The sequence below is a fragment of the Amphiura filiformis genome, chromosome 7 (assembly GCF_039555335.1).
Source record: "Amphiura filiformis chromosome 7, Afil_fr2py, whole genome shotgun sequence".
NCBI classification, from domain to species: domain Eukaryota; kingdom Metazoa; phylum Echinodermata; class Ophiuroidea; order Amphilepidida; family Amphiuridae; genus Amphiura; species Amphiura filiformis.
The window spans coordinates 44,604,288-44,628,903 of NC_092634.1; the positions used below are offsets into that span (position 1 = coordinate 44,604,288).

The 24,616-nt window shown below is 36.9% G+C and overlaps 2 protein-coding genes across 2 annotated transcripts in view; one reads left to right on the forward strand and one right to left on the reverse strand.

The window, feature by feature from the left end:
• The window catches only part of LOC140157212 (6-phosphogluconate dehydrogenase, decarboxylating-like), a 41,824-nt gene extending 32,661 nt beyond the window's left edge, over nucleotides 1-9,163 (reverse strand). Inside the window, exons 1-2 of the mRNA XM_072180330.1 lie at nucleotides 9,046-9,163; nucleotides 1,738-1,771 (exon numbers count right to left, since the gene is read on the reverse strand). Coding sequence (XP_072036431.1) covers nucleotides 1,738-1,771; nucleotides 9,046-9,059 — 48 coding nt within the window. The 5' untranslated portion in view covers nucleotides 9,060-9,163. The remainder of the gene's footprint in view (nucleotides 1-1,737; nucleotides 1,772-9,045) is intronic.
• A 290-nt stretch (nucleotides 9,164-9,453) lies between these two features.
• The window catches only part of LOC140157213 (uncharacterized), a 32,204-nt gene continuing 17,041 nt past the window's right edge, over nucleotides 9,454-24,616 (forward strand). Inside the window, 6 exon segments of the mRNA XM_072180331.1 lie at nucleotides 9,454-9,538; nucleotides 19,770-20,117; nucleotides 20,774-20,980; nucleotides 21,906-22,093; nucleotides 22,820-23,031; nucleotides 23,934-24,030. Coding sequence (XP_072036432.1) covers nucleotides 9,456-9,538; nucleotides 19,770-20,117; nucleotides 20,774-20,980; nucleotides 21,906-22,093; nucleotides 22,820-23,031; nucleotides 23,934-24,030 — 1,135 coding nt within the window. The 5' untranslated portion in view covers nucleotides 9,454-9,455.

The window sequence follows — 24,616 nt, forward strand, 5'->3', positions numbered from 1 at the left end:
TCTTCCTTTTTAAGCATCAAGCCTGTTCATTTCATGCAGTGGTGTAAAACTGTTACGTGTACATACATTTGTAAATAATTGTAATATAATCAATATATGTCATTTGAACATTTAGCAAAATGTTTTGCAGCATTTTATTTCACTTTAGAAAAACAAATCTATAAAACCTAGTGTCAGAATTTTTTAAAACATTTTTGGCAGATTCCAATTGACCATATAGTTTTGGGATACGGTCAAAGTGGACCTTGACCATTGTCTAATTTGTGGAACAGAATAACAGTATTGTTGACTCTTTCCGCTTAATGGTCAATTAAATAAGAAATACAGGCTACATGTACTGGTACTTTAAAATTCAGTAAAACTATATGCAAAATATGGTTTTGTTTTTTTAATCTCAAATTTTGGGTTACAAATAAATCTGAAAAAATAATAATTTATGTTTTGTATAACTTGTGCTTGGGCTATTTGGGGAAACTACAGAATATACTACCTTCCCGTTAGGATTCGGGTTTTAAGGTTAGGAGCGGACTATACTTAGCAATTGTACTAGCAATTTGAGTTTTAGGATGTCAAATTTTATTCAAAACTGCCTCACAATATGAATTGGTGAAAATGTGTGCCCTTGTGTAGAATTTCGAAAGGCTATGTCAGTTCACAAGGGTTGTTTTATTCACCACCATGCATGCCCTCATCACTTCCCTGGATTTTCATTTCCTCTACCTCATATCAAATGCTGGTATTAAGGAAATAATTCAATGGTGCGTGCCTCAAAGCATTATTCTATATGCTGAAGCACTGAACTGATTACACTGAGTGCCTCCAAAATGTCATACAAGTGATTTTAAATGCATTCAAGCCAAGTCAAGAACATTGGAATAAAAATACATCCCCAGGAGAAGACCAAATTGTCACTAGTTTACATCATACATCATCACTCATTGTTGCTATCATCAACACCATCATTGCTCTCAATTTCCCTGTAATCATCTGTCCTCCTTGATGTCATCATCATGATCCTTTTTGTATGTTTATTACTTGATAATGACAAGCAAATGTTGCTTAAAAATGACATCATTTTTCTCTAAATTTTCTCAACATTCCTATAAATAATTTTCGCCAGGAGCACTGCAAAAGTAATGGAAATGGAACTTTTTGGGGCAAATTTACATTTCAAAATCATTTCCTCAACGACTGATCACATACTGTATCTACGCACAGAAATACAATGCTTTTATTATGCCTCTAAGCAGATCATTTGATTGCTCCATCCGAGCTCTCTTCAAACTTCCTGATAAAATCTGGACTACTTTCAGCCCACAACCTGTAGCTTTTGGCTAGGCATCATTCACAATGCATTTTCATCATGCATGTTTGAAGCACAATCAGTGGCGGCGCCAGGAATTTTTTTCGGGGGGCATTGGGGGCAAAGTGAATTTTCAGGGGGGGGAAATTGGCAAATTTTGCGCAAAATTGCCGCAAAAGGTGGAAATGTATGTGATTTTGGGGGTTTTGCCTCAAAAGTGGGGGGGCAAACTGGGGGCAAGACAAATATTTGGGGGCAAATGCCTCCCTTGCCCCTTGCCCCCCCCCCTTAGCGCCGCCACGGAGCACAATGTTTTATTTTTTGCAAATTACAAAACTACTAAATAATTTTTTTTTTAAATATGACCCAGTCCCAAATGTTTTATTCTAATTCAATTTTGGACAGAAAAGTTGTTTTTTCTTCTAATATCTTACCATGACGGCCAGACCAATCAATGCAATATCAGCTCTGAAAAATACAAACATAGGAAAAACAATTAGTTGTCACATAATACTTAAACCAAAGAACTGTGTGGTTATGGGTTTTCATCTTCATTTTGTGGGTGCATGGGGCACATCAATTTCATACATTTTATACATACACATAATTCACAAAATATCACATGATATATTGATTGTCATAAAATATGAAATCCCAATTTCCATATTTGAGGAAACTTTACCAATGTTCAAATGTATGTTATGCATTATTAATAATGTTAAATTTACACGTGTACATTGCACTTTGTGAAGCCACTTCTTCATTGAATTTTTTGTTTTCATATTTTGGGACCCAAGGACATCAGAAGAGTGTGGAGATAGTACATTAAGACTTTTAGGATATTGAACTTTGAAATCACATGAAAATTCTCTGATTTATCAATATTCCGGTTTCCATGTTCAAAAGCTGGTGGGGTTTTTTTTCTTCTTTTTTTGTGATAATTTATAAAATATACATTTTTTTCATGTTTCTAGGGTTGAACAAGTTCCCTTGTACAAAGCGACATGTAAATCAACAAAAGTATCCTGGTATATTTAAAATAATTGCATACAGGTGCATGGGAAGTAGTACATTCTCCCAAGGTTGTCTACATCCTTTACCCACATAACCTGTTAGTGCTACTTTTTATTGTAATTTAAACTTATCCTTTATGCAAGTACTTCCTGGTTCTGAGTGGAATAGTTTTGTGGAACATTAATGTTTATGCTTTTTGAAATCGACATAGCAAGTTGGCCACAGTGAATATAAAATACAAAATATAATGTTTCTTTTATGCATAGGTTGATGTACTACAACTCCCAACTTGCAAATTTAAGAAAAAGGAAAAAGTAGTTAAAATTGGCAAAGTGCGAAAAATTACACATGCAAAAATTACCACCTTTGCCCATTTATATCGTATTCCAACTTGGTTGTCGGGTGTTATTTTGCAGTAAGAAAACAAATTTTTGACAATTTAGAACCAAATATAAGTATCAGCATCATGATGAAGTGGATGGACCAATGGGTCCAAAAATAATACACAAATTACATTCACATTGGATTCTGGTTGTTACAAAAGAGTAGTAATATTAATAAGAGTAAGAGTAAAAACATCACTTCTCTCATTTCTGAGCCCTAAGATTTAAGAATTGTCTACTGCATGCGTATATACCCCTTTCCATTCCAGCCTTTCCTGTCTCATTTAAATTAATAATATTAAAGTGGAACCAACAGCATACATAGCCTCCAGTGTGAAAAGATAAGACATTTCTCTGTTTTTCCTTTAATTTTTACATCCTGTGGTTCCACACCTTCTATGGTGGGTGTGCAAGGAAATGTTTACAAGGTCCAGGTACAGATCCTGGAATGAAAAGACTAAAATCTGCTTGTTACTATTTCCTGGTTCCAACTATACTCCCTGCATGTGCATTGCATAAAATACCAGAATCAAAGGCCTCCTTGGAAATCAGTGCTTTGTCATTGGAGGAGCTGCCCTGTCTAAAGAAAGTTTAAATAAATTGCCTGAGTATGATTCTATAAATTTATCTTATATCCTTTAAAAAATATATTTTAATTATGGGACATACTTTTGCTTTGGGATTAATGTTTTTCTTTGTATAATTTAGATATCCACTTCCTCATTTTTTTTTCTATGAGATTCATGACATTTTAAAGAATTATGTAATTTTATGATATAGGTGTGTGTATTAACTTCCTGCTCATATGGTACACAAATTAACAATGTGTTAAATTGCTCTCTGGGCAACGGTGAGAGGAGTGCTGTGATCCACTTGTTCCAGATGAAATAAAAGAATAAATAAATAAAAAATGGAAATGATGTGCACACATACGCACTAGTGTCTGTATGCATTCAATAATTTCAATTATTGTACATTCAACATTGTTAAGTATCAAATTTTCATTGTCTTCACAAATGCAACAATTCAAAGGAATCTAGTAATTAAATGTTTCACTTGTAAATGTATTTATAAAATATTGACACATTTATTCTATTAGCTGGAAAAAAAATTGAACTTTCAAAATTCATCAGATGGATCTAGTAGATGAATATTCTCATCAGTTGCTGAAAAGAACTACCCCTCATAATAGTTTTAACTCACATCTGACTTGTTTGCACAGCCATGTCTGGAAAAAATAGGGAACTCGGGAACCTGGTTCCAGGAAAATATTGTGATTTGGAGGGAAATTTTTGAGTTCTAAATAAAGAAATACAAAAGGATTAGTGGGAAATGGGGGGAAATCTTAACTATGTTCCCGGGAAATTCCAGCCCTGTGTGTAGGTGGAATCATGTCAATCATATACATAGGCCTATAATGTACAAGTGAATGTGCTATAACTTAATTTTTCTATCTAAAGAAAAGAATAAAACATTTTTAACATTTGCAATGTGTTCAAACTGCCAATCATTGATAATTTGTTTCACATTCTACTTTCCAATCTCTTATCACTGTCTAGCATGAGCAAAATGCATACAACTTTCAGGATGTTTAATGGTATCATGAATGTGTTTTATCATAATTTTTTATCACAATGGTACAAAAAAAGCTCCATTAATATTAACTAATTGTTTTATTTAATTTGAAGAGTATGTGTGCCTCACTTACTACCAGTTCAAGATATATATTCTGACCTGTTGAAAAAATAATTTACATGTACACTTAAAACGGACAATTCAAATCACTGAACGAGACATTCTTTAAATAAAAGAAAGGTCAAATTATCTTAAAGAGGCCTTGAATAACAGTGCAGTTAGCTAGGTTTCATTGTCATCATTCATGCGTGAAAACTCTATGAAAATAGTACAGACTGCTAATTTCATGCAGTAAATGTCAGATATACATGAACCCATATGGTCATTTTCACAGTAAAGGGTGTAACTTTTGATTTTTAGGGTCAAAATTTCAAACCACTTAAATATGTTTCCGTTTACTGAAATCATGCATAGAAGCAACTTAAATTCCAGTAAAATAATGTTTCAAGGCTTAAACCTTTTGATTTCTAATAAAAAAATTGACATTTCCATAACATTTTGGTTAAAATCTAAGAAAAAATGTATTTTACATAACCTCAGAAAATTATGACATGAAAGCTGGAATACATGTGAAATCCCATTCCAAAGTAAGTCAACAGATATATAAGTTAAATTTTATACCATGTTTTGCTATGTTTGTAATTGCAGTTTTGAAAATTTTTAACATCAAGTGTCATTTACAATGGAAATTTCCAAACCTTAAACATATTTTTTAAGTTTTAATTGGGTTCCTAAAATAATTTGAATGTCTAACTTCATGTACAAATACTACTTGATGAAAGGAACCTCCCAGCCAATTTTCACAGAAATTGGAGTTATTTTTTAGAATTGGCAATTCAAGCGATTTGTGTTTCGGAGACTTCAGTTAACAACACAGGTGATCATAAAGTAAAATATTTGGCTAACTACTACAAGTTGACATAAAAAAATAGGTAAAAAATATCACAATTACCAATTTTCATGCTTTGCTTCTAAGTATTGAATTTCAGTTGTGACAAAAATTAAATTATCACAGCAAGTCATTTTTTTTTTTTTTTTTTTCATGTTAACAATTGTTAAACATTCCAGAAGTAGTTTTTTTTAAAACAACAGTGTTGGGATCATCTAAGCTGTTATTTTCTTGTGTGTATTGAATCAATGATTCTATGCGGCAGATATTGTAGATTTATCACATGTTAATTTTTTCACCCATTTGTTAAGTATTGTTTTTTGCATGTGAAGCCTCCGAAACAGGCATTTTTGGGTATCAGTATATTTTTCAAATATTAACCATTTATGTCAAAATTTTTTTTAATTTATGACATTCTGCACATATCAAGTAATAATTACACTGCAGATATCATTATGAAACACACCAATTTAGATATGCATAGATGATAATTTATCTTATTGTTGTTTCGGAGGCTTCATTTGTTTCGGAGGCTTCAATTGTTAACGGAAAGTTTGTATTGGGTCCCATTTTCAAACGGTGATATATATCTCCACGATTTAAAAACATGTGACTTGAGGATCTACTTTACTACATTTTGATAAATAGATTGGATGAGCTTTTATTTATATTTGCACAAGCTTGCTGAACAGTTTGTTTTGGAGGCTTCAAAAAAGTTAACGGAAAACGGCTCTTTGAAGTCAAGATTTTATAAAAATTTTAAAAGCTTGCAAATCGACTAATTTTTGTTACCCATTTCAAGTTAAGATAACAACTGTTATGAATCAAGAAGAAGTGAAGAAATAACCAAGAATTATGAACCAAAGCTACACCCACAAAGTTTGTTAACAATTGTTAACGGAAAATGAAAATTTCTGTATCATTTTGGGACAAAATAGCTGTCTCATTTGACCTTTGTGAACATTGCATCACTGCAAGAAATATCATAATTATATTTTGACAGTTTCGAAGCATTGTTTGAAAGGTAATAATTTGGTGTTTCTAATTCTAACCCTAACCCTAATGCTAATCATAGGCCTACTGCTAATCCTAACCCTACTCCCAACCCTAAACTAACCCTAATTTCATGTAAAATTACATAAAGGAATAACCACTTCATGCCTACAAATTTTACAGATTTCCTATCTGACCCATCCACAACACACAAAAACAAATAAATTGAGGAAAAACTATCATTTTTTGCAGAATTCCTGTTATAATTTAAGCGCACGGTGCGTATTATTTTCCACAACTTTCTGTGGACATGCTTGACATTGTGAGTGTATGCTACGTGATGGTAACCGCATAAAAGGGAACCTTGAAACAGATTATAGACACTTCATTTTTCACCCCCAGTGAGACAAGTCGGTGTACTCTGATTGTAAAACAACCTTTACTTCTGACCACTGGAAGTTTACACTGTGTCATTCTTCATTGATTTATACTAGATTTTAAGGACTGTAGTCTAGCCTCGAATGTGAAGATATCGGTGAGAAAATTCAAAGCTCCACTTCTCAAGCAAGACATGCATGACATGCAATGATGCATATCACAATGCATGACTTGCAAAAAAAAAAAGGCAACGTTCATGTGACAACTGACAAGCGACATCGGACTTGAAAATGTTGAACATTTGTAAAATTGACATCACTAAATTGCAAAACTGCCAAACAATAAATAAAACTTCAGTAAAAAAAATGTGTGATCCCCGTAATTCTGCAATTTGTATGCATTATTGAATTTGAGCGTATAAATTGAGCTTAAATGTTCCATGTTTATGCATGAGGGATTATTGAACTCAGAACTGCAATATGAAAGTACAAGTCATGAACTTCAGATTTGTCTTACAACGTTGCATGATTGTGAAACTCAGAATGTTAAAATATCATCAAATTTGAATGTTCTGTGTACCAGAACAAAATTACAACACATTGCCTAGATGGAGCAGTCTAAATACACATAATCATGCATAACTCGCAAACGCAAAATCGGAATCAACAGAAATTTTGGGAATTAAATTTTTTTTGTGGATAACTGCTGAAAAAATATAAAAAGGATCACAAAATACTCCTAGCATCCTCTTTGTATTTTGTGATCCTAGCATCCTCTTTTTATAACATTTTCAGTAGATCCCTGAATTAGATACCCTTATTCCCCAAATTTCAGATGATTCTGATTTTGCATATTTGCAAGTCATGCATGATTATGTGTACACTGCTCCATATAATTTTGCAGTAAGCCTTTGAAGAGAGCGCTTCTTAAGCGTACATTGCATATTTACTGCTTCACATTCTAGGCTAGAGACCATTGCATTCAAAATCTAGTCAGATTCGTTGAAGCATGACACCGTATAAAGCAATGGACGTAAACACAGCCGATCACGATAGGCGCATCAAAAATGTTGCTAAATTACACTTCAGCCAAATTTTAGACAGTCAAAAATAGGCAAATCTTGCTCAAAAGATAAAGTTGACTCATTAAAATAATTTTCATCCAAATTTCAACATTAACAGGATAAATAACCTTTGGTCAAAATTGCACCGCTGTCCAACCGAAAAACGATAGCAAGGCACTCTAGCATCGAATGCGTAGCTATTGTGTGCAAAGTCTCTGATTGGCTACTGAGGCAATCTGCTGTTGCCAAGTGGAAATTTATGAATGAACTTTGAACCTTACTGGTTGTTAGCTCTGACTGCAACTTGCTCGAGAAGTCTAGCCAAGAATTTGCTCACCAATAGCTTCACATTCTAGGCTAGAGACCATTGCATTCAAAAGCTAGTTGGATTCGCTGAAGCATGACACCGTGTAAAGCTATGGAAGTTCAGAAGTAAACACAGCCGATCACGACAGGCGATTGCATAAAAAATGTTGCTAAAATTACATGTCAGCAAAATTTTGGACTGTCCAAAATAGGCAAATCTTGCTCAAAAGATACAGTTGACTCATCGAAATAACTTTCATCCAAATTTCAACATTTTACAGAATAAATAGGGCCTAACCTCTGGTGCAACAAATTGCACTGCTGTCCGACTGAAAAATGATAGCAACGCACTCTAGCATCGAATGCGTAACTATCGTGTGCAAATTCGAAGCTAGAGTTCTCGAGTAATTTGCAACATCACGATTCACGGTACTCGGCAGTATGCACTCATCAGACAAAGGTTTCCTGCAAAATATTATACATGTGTTATTCGTCCTGGTGTACCCCCGGGGTGTACCAGAAGTCAGAACGTAATTCCAGCAATATTTTTTGCTAAGCAATAAATCTGCAAGAAATTTTTTGTACTTCGTCTTAATCATTCTCAACTTTTTTTGGGAAAAGTGGGGGGATGAGGCTGTGGATCACGAAATGCCCCTTTAATAGCCATCATGTTTCCAGTAAGTATAATTTTTGTGGGGGGATGATGCTGCATGCTGTGATGTAAAATGCAGCAAACCTTTGACGAGCGCGACTACCGTGATGTACGTTGCAAATTCGGCGCTAACAACGCGACGGCGCACAGTTCATTCATAAATTTCCACTGGCAACAACAGATCGCCTCAGCAGCCGATCAGAGACAAGTGCGTGCAACGCAGTAAATACGCGATGTATCCTTACAATACGCTTACAGGTTTACTGCATTTTAGTATACCTATTGTTATTGTATTTTGTACAGCAATAAATTTAAGCTTACTCAAAGCTCAAATTCATATTTCAATTAATGCAAAAAACACTGAATTCTACTCATGACATCTCGATATTCACGATCAAAAAACAAGTCTATATACAAATCATTACTTACGTTGGTGCAGACATGATGAACAAGTTTGTACAGTTGTGGTGCTTTGGGGAGAAAATTGACTTCCGTGTATGCTCAGCTCGAGTGTGCACGCAAAGAGATCCGCAGCTCGGTTGCTGATTTCCACGCCTTTTAATACAGAGGCCCCTTAGCTGACTAAAAAAATATTGCACATTTCAGAAGCTAAACTAAGAATAATTCATAGATAAAAATATATCTATAATACCAAATTATATGTTTTTTTATCTTATGTCCTAAAATGATATAATATTGTTGATTTTACATAAAAACAAGTAAATTACAGAAACCACTTTGAGTATTTTTTACTAACTTGTGCAGCTTTTACTAATGAATATTCATAAGTACCTTGATATTAGGTCAAAGTTCACAAATACGGAAGTTGAACTTGATCAATGTTATTGTTGTTGATGTGCATGGTGTGTGCAGTGTCATATGCTTTGAAAGGACACTTGAGTGCAGTGGTTTTGATTGAAAAGTGAGTAAATAATTGTAAAGTGACTCTATAAAACATGCTAAATCAGGAAAATGTGGCAGTACTTTTTGCAAGTGTGCTGCCGTGCATGCATCATGGTGTGCATGTGTGTGGTAGCTGTACAAATTGATTTCATTTGTCATGTTTGTACATGATGTAGTATCATATTAAAGGGGGCATTTCGTGATCCACAACCTCATCCCCCACTTTTCTCAAAAAAAAAAGTTGAGATTTTTATATCACTGGAAACCTCTGGCTACATAATGTTTATGTACAAAATATTTCTTGCAGATTAATTCGGTTTGCAAAGATATCGTGAAATTTGAATTTCGTTCTGGTGCACCAGAACGCGAAATTACAACGCATTGTCTATGGAGCAGTGTAATACACATAATCATGCATAACTCGCAAAGCAAAAATCGGAATCAACTGAAATTTTGGGAATAGGCTTTTTTCGTAGAAAAAAAAAAAAAAATGTCATAAAAAGAGGATGCTAGGATCACGAAATACTCCTTTAAATGGTCATGATGGTAGGAAAACTACCTACTGCTTACCACTACTACGGTACTATAGAAAAAATATTTAATTTGTGTACATCGTGGAACATACTCTTTGCATGGCTGTGCGTGCGTAGACCCGCCGTCAACTCTCACGCATTGGGTCACTTTCTCACGGTCTCACGCCAAGGCAGTATAATCTCACTCCTAGGTAGTAAATCTCACGCAAAATGCTTGAAAATGAGTAAAATCTCACGCATTGTCAAAACAATTCGTTCTCCCTACCCCCCGCTTTTCAGATTCTCGAGCGCCATGGCTCAAATAATCATGGGTCAAAATTAACATTGTAGTCGATAAACCCCGGTACGGCTCTGTCTCACGCCAAGCAATTCAAAAAGTTGACAGCCCTGCCCGCCGTATAGTCAAATGCAGCAAACCTTTGACGAGCGCGACTACCGTGATGTTGCAAATTCGTCGCTAACAACGTGTACAGCGCACAGTTCATTCATAAATTTCCACTCAGCAACAACATATCGCCTTAGCAGCCAATCAGAGACAAGTGCGTGCAACGCAGTAAATACGTGATGTATCCTTACAAGACACGCTCGTCAAAGGTTTACTGCATTTTAGTATAGTAAGCTGTTGTACGCAGATAACCTCGCATATGGACGCGTAGTAGATAAGAGTAGCGTTGTGCGCTCGTGTATTAGCATGATTAGTCGAGGAGTAACAAGCGTAGTTGAATGTTCCACAATGTACACGAATTTGTTAATTTTTCTGTATGCATACTTTCCATTTTCATGCCTAGTTGTGTTAAGCTTCGGATCTGCACATGTGATTCCCTTTTCCATGCAGTTCTATCTTGCTTTCACGGCTTTACGAATCATGTGTTTCGAGCATCCTTTAGCATGTTTACCGAATTAATTCGGCCATATCTGCTTCGGACAACAAGCACTTTCCGTTCCGTGGAAGCTGCCATTTTTGTTGTTACTATAACAAAATTTTTAATTCCTGTTTTATCGCACGGTGGACCATGCATGATACTTATATAAAATGCCAAGTCCTACCTTCGCAGATCGAAGAACACAATTGCGAAAGGGAGTATGAACGTTTGTCTCTGAGGATGATGATATCGTGAATAGGGAGAAAAACTATTGTCCTGTGATATTGGACCTTATTGGTCATACTGGGGATAGGTCAATCTACTTGGGTTGTGTCAAGTTGCGATTGACCAATGAATTGGTGTCATTCTCTCATGAATATTGAAATGCCCTGAGCCTACGGGTGTCTCCCTGTCTTTTTCAGGCTTTACCTTTTTACTTGTATATTTAAGCTTACTTAAAATTGAGTGACTTTGGCGATGCAAAAATGCGTCGCCTTTGACTGACGAACGGACATTGACCTGGAGAGTTTGTTGACCCATCGACTCGCGCATGATCATGACGTATTTGCTTCAGTATGCACAGGGCGCACATCCTGAATTGGCGTTTTCTGGCTATTTTATCTTAATGATAACCAAATTATTCCTTGTTTTATGATTAATTAATGCTAATTGCGATGTTAATTATCCCCATACTTCCCTTCTGCATGGTTGCTAATGTGTCTCTCTTTTTGGTACGCTTATTGCGGCGAAAGGTAGACGCATTTATGCACGGCCTGGTAGACGGAAAGTTAAATCGCCTCTCGTGGCGACGTTCCTGATTGGCTGTACTGTTGTTGAGGAGGGCAGGCTTTACTTTTTGGCGCCTGGCGTACGTGCCTCAGCAACAGTCTGTCATCACTTTTTGTTTAGGAGCTTGTCATTTGAACACGTACTTTTCTTTCTGTGCATCACTGTACGACTTACCATTATTTTAGTGACATGACGATTCATAATAGCGGTTTTTGTCACATAGGTTTCATATATTGTGAATAAATTGTCTTTCTTTGTGATACTGTATTTGATTTGTCTTTTGCTCCACTTTATGTTGTTATTCGTGTTAAACCGGCATCCGTACCAATACCCCGCTGAGGAAAAATCATTACACTGGTGAGCAGCGGTGAGATTTCGATGCCTTTTTCCGAAATCATGAATGAACCATGGAGGTAGCTACCACCTCCATGGATGAACCTACCGGCGCTACCGGAGGTTATAATGGTACGGATTTTCGTGAGTTCTTAGAACAAAGCAAGGTAAGGTTTGATGAAATAAAAAGCGAAAATGTTCCACAGAGCGGCAACGCTTATAAAAGTAGGCCAAGACCTACAGGAACGAGTTACCTTGACTTTGATTTGGAGTCTACAAGACCCAAACACACACACCCTGAGTCACTCCGTGAATCAGAGGAAGGGTTTTTACCCTCACATGGCCCGTACATATCCAGTACGGTAATGCCATATAATGAGTGTAGGTCATCAAAACCATTGATGAAACCATCAACTTATGATGGCACTACACCGTTGCCAGACTATTTGACACAGTTTGAGCTAATAACCGAACTAAACAACTGGCAACAAGATGCCAAGGCCATATACCTGGCCAGTAGTTTGAGAGGAGTTGCGAGAGCAGTTTTAAGTGATCTTGATGAAAGATCAAGACACTACTATAAAGCTATAGTAGGTGCACTTGAAAGACGGTTCTGTTCTGAAAACAAAGCCGAGCTCAACAGAACGCTCCTTAAAAATAGGATGCGAAAAAAAGACGAGAGTCTCCCAGAACTGGCTCAGAACTTACGCCAGTATAGCAAAATATGCATATCCAGATGCACCATTTGCCTTACAAGACAGCTTAGCCAAAGATCAGTTCCTAGATGCGCTACAAGACACAGACCTTCGCTGGAAAATTTTCCAAGCAAGGCCTAAAACCCTCGATGATGCGCTTGAAATTGCAGTCGAGTGTGAGGCTTTTCAAAAGGCCGAAAACCAAAGAGCATCAGGATTTGGTCGTGTTAGAGGCGGTCGGAATGGTAGAAACATCCACCCCGACAAAACTGAAGAGCTGTTAACCACCCTGGTTACAATGGTCCAAAAGTTGGCTATTAATCAATCAGAGAATAAGGCTGCTCAGCAAACTCAACGTGCTGGTGAGAGTACAAATAGCGGGCAAAGACCTCACAACAATTTCAACACACACAAAAGCTATACATGCTATAAGTGTGGCAAGCAAGGTCATATACAAAGATATTGCAGGGCACAGGGTGTAGGCTAGGGTGGGCCAAAAAACACTTTTTCTCGGATCGCCTTGGAACTATCGGAGAATTTTACTGGGGTACATACTAGTATTGTGCTGAAATATCAGTAATATCGGAGCATGTTTCGCCCAGGCAGTAGATTTTCACAAAATCCCTACTTTTTTGCTATTTCTTACTGTATAACTCTATATAGAAATCAGTAGAAACAATCTGGGAAAATTAGGCATTCAGATGCCATCCTAACCAATATTAAACACTTTGGGTAGTTTGTTTGGACTCTCTAGAACATCACCAAATAGCAAGCCATCTCCAATTGGTTACCATTATTTTTGCTAAAGGCACGCATGTAAGTCAAATATTAATGATATTTGAGTTGCTATATTAAGGGGTAGGGGTAGCATTATGGAGAATTTCTCCAGTTCTACTCAGTCAAATTTCCCAAATGCGGTATTGTTGCGCAGATATGAACTGCAGCATTGCCAAAAATAAATGCTATATGATTTTCGGTTATTCATGTTTTGACCAGAGGTCAAAAGGTCACACAGCCTTGAAAATTACTACAAATCAGGCGTCACATGACCCTTTAACCCCTGGTCATGTCAGAGCTGCTCTCAATTCATATCGCATGTATTGTTTGTACTTTTGCAGTTCATATCTACCCAACAAGACCAAGATTGTAAAATTTGACTCAGTAGAACTGGGGAAATGCTCCATAATGCTACCCCTACCCCTTAATTTAGCAACTCAAATATCATCAATATTTAACTAAATACAGGTCTCTAGCAAAAAATAATGGTAACCAATTGGAGACTGCTTGCTATTTGGTGATGTTCTGGAGGATCTAAACAAACTACCTAAATTGTTTAATATTGGATATGATGTCATCTCAATGCCTACTTTTCCCAGGTTGTTTCTACTGATTTCTCTATATAGAGTTATACAGCAAGAAATGGCAAATAAGTAGGGATTTTGTGAAAATCTACTGCCTGGGCGAAACATGCTCCGATCTTACTGATATTTTAGCACAATAGTAGTATGTACCCTAGGAAAATTCTCCGAGAGTTCCAAGTCGATCCGAGAAAAAAGGTGTTTTTCGGCCCACCCTAGTGTAGGCCTACCCCAGAATGCCGCTCAGTCTACTGGTATGACATCAAATAGTTCAGAAAACCATTAGATTGGAGTAGAAACCGATCTCGAGGGTCAGAGGTCGGTGGAGACAGATCTATGTAAATATGTGAAATTCAGATTCGGAAGCAGCCGACAATTTTTAAGTTGTAAAACTTAAAATCAAATGTGTAATTAACCACCTCTTCCTAAATATGGGAATTGGACAATTTCAGTTAGACATGAGTGTCAGAGATTGTAAAAAAACAACTCCGATCATGCCGATAGCACATGCTGTCGAAACGTGACCAATGTTGCAACAATATAAAAAGGCGGGAGAAAATAGCATCCATGAGGCGACGCAAAAGTGCACTCCAGGGGAGTCGACGCAAAAGTGCGCTCCTGAGGAGTGCCCGCAAAATTGCATCCCTGACCATCTGCTTGATCTGTGGCGACGCAGTTGTGTTGTGCAGTGTCAGATGAAACACAAACCGAAAAGGTTACCGTACTCAACTACTCTGTATAAATAGGTCTAGTGATGTGTTTGCAAGCTCACCCAATGATATTGGGTTAACTAATCTGGTTGAACACCAAATTAATCTGAGTGACACAACCCCAATTAAACAACCCGCATTGGGCCTACAACACGAAAACCCAGGCGTGAAAAATTTTCTGATATCATTAATTTAAAATGATAGAAAATTTTAACAAATGTGAGGAAAAGAAGAAAACCCGACTAGGCCTATTCCGCTTTTAAAACGGAATTGTTAAGCCTATGTGAATTTTATGGAAAAAGGGTTTATTTAAATGGTGATGATTATGGCTTTATGGCTTTGCAATGAACAAAATTGGTTGATTTTGAAGATTCTCATTTCTGAAAATGCGTGAGACGGTTTGTGTGTTAGCCTGTAGGCGAGTTGATTGTGAGTACTGAATCCAGAAATGATAAACAGAAGCTCAGAGAAGCTCTGTTGGATATCAGAATTAGGCCTACGTGCTCAAGAGCTGATGTTGGATGAACTAGAAATCCTGTAGGCAGTTGATTGTGAGCATTGGGGTCCGGAAGTGATAAACAGAAGCTCACAGAGAAGCTCTGTTGGATATCAGAAATAGGCCTATGTATAACAGCTCAAGAGCTGATGAACTAGAAATCCTATAGGTGTTGCTTAAATGAAATTTGGAACATAGAGCGCTCAAAATGTTCCGGATGTCATGCGATAAAAGTGTTTGTACTTTGTAGTTCATAATGGAAAGGCTAACACGCATAACTGTTTGAGATATGAGAAAGGTGAAATTATTAATTGTAGTGATATCAAAGTGATAATAATGAAAGCATTTTTTTTAAGCCAGAATCATCATCAATTAAAAAAACAAAAAAATGTTAAAACATTCTTTCCTCATCTTATTGATTTACAGAAACCAGTGAAGTTTTTCACTGAAAATTACAAGAAACTGGGTTTGACATTAAGGCCTAAATAGGCCTATAAATAGCACGTGATATTAAAAGAAAGACAGCTGTATAAGAACATGAAGAACGGAGACAAAAATTCTCCATTGCCCATTTTGTGGGTTTGAATTGAAGTCTTTAAAGACACTTCATGTGCGTGGTTGTTTGATTATTCCGTGAAAGCAAGTCGGAATATAATTTTGTAGGCCTATAGGCCTACATGTATGAAAATTGATGTTGGCTTTAACGCAAAAATTGCTTGATTGGATGAAAACGATTGAAGATGTAACCAACTTGTGAAATGGGTTGTGGCCTATATGATTGTTATGATGAACTTAGAAAGCCTGCAGGTATTGCTGAACGAACGGCGAAATGTTCTTTATGTCCTGCAGTATGTTCATCATGCAGTACAGTTTTGATTTAAGAAAGTTCTGAACTTGCTGGTCGAGTTTTAAGAGAACTTTTAATAGAAATCTAATGGATAATGCAAGTTTGGTCTGTCTAGTCATTCAAGCGAGGAGATGCGAATTTTTAAATCGAAAAGTTGAAGCCAAATCAAGATATTTAATAACCTACAAACATAACCAAAACGCACAAGAAGTTTTGAAGTTTTCTATGAAGTTTATAGAAAAAGGCACCAAAAGCTGTCTACATGCGAATTTACGCATTTTCAGTAATGTCAACCCGAAGCGAACAGCTCCTGTACCGCTTGAAATTTGGCGATTCAGAGCGAGTTTGCAACATTGATGACCACAGCTGCATGTCGCCGGAAAAACAACAACTTGTGATGAAGAATTTGACGAAAATGTCGACGCAAAAGTGCGGGCATCGAGGCTACAAGACCCTGAATGACTGGTGTGAATGCTGACGCTATACGGTTTCTGCGACGTGAATTGGATTATGAACATTTGCTAAATCTTTGTACATGGACATCATTGGAGACCCAAAATGGATGCATTGATCATTGATGATTGACATTTGCCATTGGATTTGGAACTGATTTCTTTTACGTTTTCGACCATGCGACGTTTATTAAATGCTTTTTGAGTCTTTTTAAAGACTAGGGCATAAAGGCTAAGCATCAAAATCGTCATGAATTTTATAGGACTTTTATAAACTGAATATTTTATAACCTGTATTATTGTAGGGTAAGTGTAACTCGCTCCCTTTTCTGACAAATGTTACAAATTGTATATTGATTGTTTTGGCACTTTTGGCAATTTCCCTTAGGCCCGGCTGTTGTTATAATGTTCCCTTGTATCCAAAAATTGTGATCGATTCATCTAGGCCCTAGCATTCTAGGCCTAGTGGTTTTCTGGTTTTCATTGGTTTTATCAAAATTTGTAAACAACAGCTAGCGAGTTATATTTACCCAAACTTAGGCACCGCTGACATGACAGAACTCAACGTTAGGCCTTTAGGTTGAGTTTAGGCGTAATTTTAAGATCTATTTTATTGAAATGAAAGCAAAATTTCCAAATTTGTAGGCACCCAAATAAATTTAGGCCCATTTTTCATGAACTGTTTTCGGCACTTTGTTGTTTTTACATGTACTTTTGATTGAAATGCATTGACAGTAAACAATTTTGTCTATCTTGGGTAGATGCAAATTTGCAGGGCTTTGTGCCACCGCTATTTTTGATTAATGAAATTTTATATCTTGGCCACTGTGTGAGCTACCAACATGACCAAAATTATTGGTTCATAATGTAATTTGTAAATACTTGTTTCGGTTGAAAAATTTTCAATGCATCTTTACTGTCACCAAAATTATATGCATTATTTTAACATCATTTATTGTACAAGATTTGTGTACAAATCTTTTTTTTATAGGTGGGGAGAGTGAAATGCCCTGAGCCTACGGGTGTCTCCCTGTCTTTTTCAGGCTTTACCTTTTTACTTGTATATTTAAGCTTACTTAAAATTGAGTGACTTTGGCGATGCAAAAATGCGTCGCCTTTGACTGACGAACGGACATTGACCTGGAGAGTTTGTTGACCCATCGACTCGCGCATGATCATGGCGTATTTGCTTCAGTATGCACAGGGCGCACATCCTGAATTGGCGTTTTCTGGCTATTTTATCTTAATGATAACCAAATTATTCCTTGTTTTATGATTAATTAATGCTAATTGCGATGTTAATTATCCCCATATATACTTCCCTTCTGCATGGTTGCTAATGTGTCTCTCTTTTTGGTACGCTTATTGCGGCGAAAGGTAGACGCATTTATGCACGGCCTGGTAGACGGAAAGTTGCGTCGCCCTCTCGTGGCGTCGTTCCTGATTGGCTGTACTGTTGTTGAGGAGGGCAGGCTTTACTTTTTGGCGCCTGGCGTCGTGCCTCAGCAACAGTCTGTCATCACTTTTTGTTTAGGAGCTTGTCATTTGAACACGTACTTTTCTTTCTGTGCATCACTGTACGACTTACCATTATTTTAGTGACATGACGATTCATAATAGCGGTTTTTGTCACATAGGTTTCATATATTGTGAATAAATTGTCTTTCTTTGTGATACTGTATTTGATTTGTCTTTTGCTCCACTTTATGTTGTTATTCGTGTTAAACCGGAATCCGTACCAATACCCCGTTGAGGAAAAATCATTACATGTATGAGGTGTAATAATAATTATTATCTGTTACAAGGTTTCTTTTATGCGTTAATCTTTGCATATACGTGTCAAGTGCATATATATAGGACCTTGTGGAAAATAATACCGTAAAACCTTGTCTACAAGCATATAGAGTGCTTTTGATGAAAGCTAAATTAATCCAGACGCCATCCATTGACAAAATTATAATATTATGGAGTTTGAGCAAGTTAATTACTGATACAAACATATAAAAACAGGTACTATTGAAAGACCAATCTATTGTATTGGCATATTTACGACTGTCTCGTTTTAATTTAGCTTTCATTAAAAAAAACACTATATGCTTGTAGACGAGGTTTTACGGTATGTGCTGAATGGCTAACAGTCATGGCATTGTGCTTAAAATTTGTACTAAAAAGAAATCTGCAAAAAATATTAGGTTCCTTTTCAATATTATGTATGTGTAAACCATTGTGTGTCCACGCATAACATCAAGTGTGTGCATAGGACCTTGTGGAAAATAATATATGCTGAACGGCTAGCAATATGCATGCTTCATTTGTAATGAATTCTGCAAAAAATAATAGTAGCGCATTAATATAAGCTAATATAATTTAATATAATAAAAGATGTGATATCATTATATGCACAGTGTGTGTTATAGAATTTTTAATTTAAAAAAAAACATCCAGATAATACCTAATCAATTTTAAAGGCATTATAATGAATACTGAGAGGCCAGTACATGAGTGTCATGTTAAAGGAGGCATGCTGGCAGGTTTACCTCGTAGAGCACATGCAGTTAAGCTAGTGCACCGTGTTATTACTACTATATATACTAGTGTGCGGTGTCATTAACCCCTTATTTTCAGATACTGTAATTTAAGTGGAAAATTTTGCCCTTTCTTTGCGATTCTAACTGAAGTTTCCTTGCTTGTTATTTTCATGCCAGTGGCAGCTTGGAAGCGAAAAGCGTTAAAATGTAGCACAAAAATTTCCACTTTTACAGTATTGCTGATTTCTGACTTTAAAGCTAAGCAGTCAAAAAATCTGTCTAAATCGGAAGAAATTAATCGGAAGAAAAATATCAAAGATTTTCACGGCTTGTATTTGGTATTTTGCGAAATACAGACCTGCCAACTGTCCGGCATTTTGGAGGACAGTCCCGCATTCCAAAGTTAAAAAACTAAAATATGCGGACATGCCTCATTTCCGTCCATTGATGAAAAATGTGCACCACTGAAAGTCGAGGAAAACGATGTCTACTTTCTAGCATGCTCAAGTAAGGCGTCTTGTGATGACCTTGGTCCCTATACCGCCACCCACACACAAACACTCTGCCATTTGGTTTTGTAAAACATTGATCTTAAACTTAAACATTGTTGAACTTATCATTGTTTTCTTCTTTTTTTTAATGACAGGATCCACCACCTGAATCATTTTGTTATGGCCAGTTTATTGCGACTCCCGAGTTGGAAAGTGGCGCTATTCATCAGCTGGTGCATCGTTCTTATCAACATCAACATTTCTACTTGTCAACATCATGAAACAATTGACCCAATAGCATGGCCGTATGATGACCCTAATAAATTTGCATTTGTTGGGTCAACGGCATCACAAGAGGTAGACACCGGCAGAAAAGTTGTTCCTTCTCCGACTAGGATTTTCAAGACATCGGATGGAAGGAAAGCATCTGTGTTTGATAATGTTCTGTCTCATAGAACAAGTACTGTATTGTTAGAGTGGATGCAGTTGGAAACTAATTGGAGGTAATGTTTGAAATGGAGTAATAATATATGTGCATGCAATATCTGAATCTAACAAACTTGATTTCAATTTCAAATTTCTGGGAAAATTCCACAGGAATGTGTAAATGACAATGAGACCTAAGACTTATCTACCAATTTAATGTTTACTCGTTACTAGTTAAGGGCAGAGCCAGGCATACTCCCTCAGACTACCCCCAGAATGGCCAGTAGAGTCGCATGAATGTCCCCCTCCCCTTTCAACAAAATGGATCTGACCCTGATACTCTTAGTGTCATAGAGGTATGTTAGTGATACACCTGACGGGAATGTCCTATGTTGGTCTATACACTAGCGTGCTCGCCTTTTATTCCCAAAATCGTGTGTTCGAGTCCCGGTATGACCGGAAGTGGCTGGAGAAGGCACAGGATACATCCGTGTGGCACATTGTCTATAAAGTGAGTGGTTTGTGACAATCAATAGCTAGGAATCCAAGGGTCACCGGCTTGAACAATGGCTTGAATATGTCTTGATTGCTGCATCGTGTGCAGGTCACTCTGGGGAAAGATAAAAACTAATAATATATGGTGACTTAAGGTTATGTTTACAAATGTAGTATAGTATATTGTTTTTGACCTCTGACAATGATGAATATAACTTTAATCTTTTAATCTTTTCAGATTTCATGAAAACACAACCTATGCACCCGGTAATCTACATAGCATTGCTTCTGATTACCAACGAGGTGCTCCATGGACATCATCTTTTGATCCAACACAATTTGCTTCTTTTGAAGCAGGGGAAACTTTCCTTTCACTCATCAAGAATGTCAGCAACAGTCAGCAAGATCTGGATCTCTATGAAGTTACTGCATTGATGCTAAGAAAGTGAGTTGTGGTAACAATGTCCAGGGTTGTAACTAGAGTGATATTAGTGTCAATTATTTATTTTGTTCAAATGTTCATATTTCAAGCACAAAATGTTATATTCTTCTTTTTCTTTCAGTTTTAGTGTAGACTTCTTAAAATGAAGATTGTAGACTTCTTAAAATGAAGATTGTAGACTTCTTAAAATGAAGATTTCACACTACAACATACATTTTAAGGGTTCTAGACCAAATATTGAAATATTTAGTATGTTCAGTTAAATTTAGTGCTGGTCAGAAAGGCTTCAATAGGGCACAGTGCTGGCTGAGAACAACCAGTGCAGACTAGTGTAGTGACATCCCTGACAATTTCACACAAAGCTTTTAGCCCTTCATATCACACATTTTGTAACCCGTAATTAAAACGGTGGTCTGATGCTAGTTTTACTTTGGTTCAATCACCTTGACAGTGACACCCACTCGGTCACTCCCTACCTGTGAAGTATCGTGTGAGTATGCATGTCCCTATTGAAATGAGAGCCAAAAATGTGATTTGAAAGCCTCGTAGAATAATGTGTGAAGTAAAAGTGGGTTTTATAGTCCCTTAGATGTATTTTAGCATACACAAATCCAAAGAAACATATTTCAGCCCTAATATTTCACAGGAATAATGAGAAAAATATTGGCTTTCACTGAATACCAAAATCTCTATTTTGAAAAAGTGTGGATGATGTTGTCGATTAGACCATTGATTAATCACAATTAGAGCAAATACTTTTGCAGATTATACAGGAATTAGTAATTGAGTGAAGGTCCTCAAAACAATTGATCATGAGCTTATTATGCTGAACTAGAGAACTGACCGAGATGTACGAACCCTCCTCCTCCCTCTACCTCTGGCTATGACTTATATTGAATTTGCTATTGGTCTTTATCTTCTTTTACAGAGGTGACTCCATCAATCTCCATCATGATTCCACACATCAGAACACAGACTACACAGCACTGGTATTCCTCAATCATGTATGGTTAAAGAATGACTATGGGGAGCTGATGTTATATGATGATAACCAAGATGTCTTTGCTGCTATTACACCAAAATTTAACAGAGTTGTCATATGGGATAGCTCACTGGGTTAGTATTGGTCGAACAGATTGAGTATTTCAGACAGATTGATATTTTACAACATAATGTAGGTCCTCACCGTCAAACTCGCTCTAACTATTCATGATGTTTTTACACCCCGGTTTTATGCCCAACGTGACACTGACCCCCGGGAGACCAGGGAGGCACATGCGCACACCAACGATTCACCCAGGGAGATTCACAGAGTTTGGAATAGGCGCTTTATTTGAGCGTTTTTACGATCAACACCAACATATATTTAGGGTTAAAGCACCTTTTTCTGTGTGTTTACTTGTTTAGGGGTAATAATTGCATCAATTATACTTGTTTAGGGTTGGGGAAAAGACAATTATTTGTTTAGGGTAGCAAATAGCGCTACTTATACTGGTTTAGGGATGCAGATTTCAGTCTCAGAAATACTTGTTTAGGGTGCTTTTGTGATTCCATGGGCGTGTCTGATACCCCGCTTGCCACTATAGTGCCCCCCGGAGGGTATAGAGTGTCTATTCTCAAGTTGAGACTAACAGCAGATTTGAATCAGCGCTTTTACGTAGTTGCATCACCAGCGTACAGACAAATTGCAACAATTCGTACCACTTTTTTAAAGAGTCTGTGGGTACAGATGATACATGCAGTCATACATCCTTGTCGATGATGAATTTCCACCCACCCACACCACCCAAGATCTTGTGATATTTTGATGTTGAGGAAATGTCCTGTTGTTTCTATCTATAGATTACCTAACCAGACCCCCAAGTATGGGATGCACACAAAGCCAACTTATGCTCATGCTTAGATACACTACAAATACTACTAAAGCCAAAGACTCTTACACAGCCTATCAGTTGAGTGAGGAGGAGTTACAGCAGCAAAGGGAGCAAATCTTCAGTGGAACAATGCTGGAAGGGACTGATGAAGAGATTGATGTAGCTAAGCATGTTGTACAGGTAAGAAGGGATTGATACTCAAAACCACAGACTATTTATCAAAAGTCAATGTCCCCGTGCATTGTATGCTGTGAATTCTCACATATTCATGAGGGCCGATTGTTCGATTGTGCCATGTCTAACAATTACACCAGCGTTGTGTACCTTAGCGTCCTTTGCGTGTCTTCGCGTTTACACAAAAGACCGTAAAACGTAGCAGTTTCGCCTGTCGCATTTCATTGAACAATCGGTCCTCATTATCGGGTGATGCTGAGACTTTGACTGTTTGGAATTTGTCTGTTATCTCTTCGTCCATGCTCATAACATAAAAGTTTGTTATGGATGACTCCATTAAGTCTTGAATTTTAGTTGGATTTCAGTGTTCATACAAGAGGTTCTAAAAGTGGCCCTAAACAAGCCAGAATTGTGAGAATGGTCCTTATGCTGTTCCCAAGCATGAACTGCCTTGACAACCCCCCTTTGTCATGCTCCTTTGCCTCTCCAAAGATCAATTATTTCAGCTTTCTTCTGTTTCTTTGTCCTATATTTTGCAGTTCTCTCGAAAACTGTTAATTTTCTTGCACAGATTGCACCAATTTTGTCTAAATTTCAGCTCCCAAGTGGTTTACAAGCTGAATTTCAGTTCCCAACACCCGTTTGAGAAGGAAATCATATTAAATAATTTTAAAAAATACCACTTCCAAAAATGGCCGATGCCTTAAAGTTGAGTCTCACAAGGATTTATAAATGTGAGGAAACTGTATTTTTAGCAGTTAAATAAACCAAAATTAGGAGGGGAAAGTCTCTTTTATTCTGTACAAAGTAAGTAACAAACTTGAGACCCTCCCTCGTGTATAAAGGTTACATTTGGCTATACTTTTTAAACTTTTATCAAAATTCTACTTTACACCAATACTTTATAGAAATACAAATCTTTAGCAGACAAGCAGATATTTGTTCTGGATGACCTCTTTCCATCTTGGATTCTGGAAAGGTTAAGGCAGTTTACACTAGATTATGGCAAGTTGCAAACAGTGGTTTTGTAGATGTATTTCTCCTGGATTGTGATGGTGAAATAATATTATTTGGGAATTGAGTGTTGGAATATTGGGTTGCTAGTATACTCAAGTATAGTGGGTTGATTTTTGCAATGCACTAATATTCAAATAGACCTTTTTAGGAGGAATTTTACAAAAAACACCAATCATACATGACCATGGTGAACAAAAACACCCCAACCCCAACTTAATGCAGTATGATGAGCTTGTGGTGTGGTATGATTCAGTGTTCACACCAATCATGTATCACATTGCTCTTACTCAATGCAGTGTATTGATGGTGTCCAATGCATGGCTTAATACTATGGTTTGATGAGCTCGTAATTGGTGGGAATTGTTAGGCTTTTACGCCGAAAAGTAGACCCACATTAAGAGTGATATAGTTGACCTGTCTGGTCTACACTTTGTGTGTTAAAGAAAGTAGAAAAACGTACGGGACTTTTAATTAATAATTTGTGATACTTCTTACGAGATGTCAGAAGACAATTCTCGAAATGAAATATATTGATTATATTCTGTGATGTTACCGGGGATGTTACAAGTCCCGC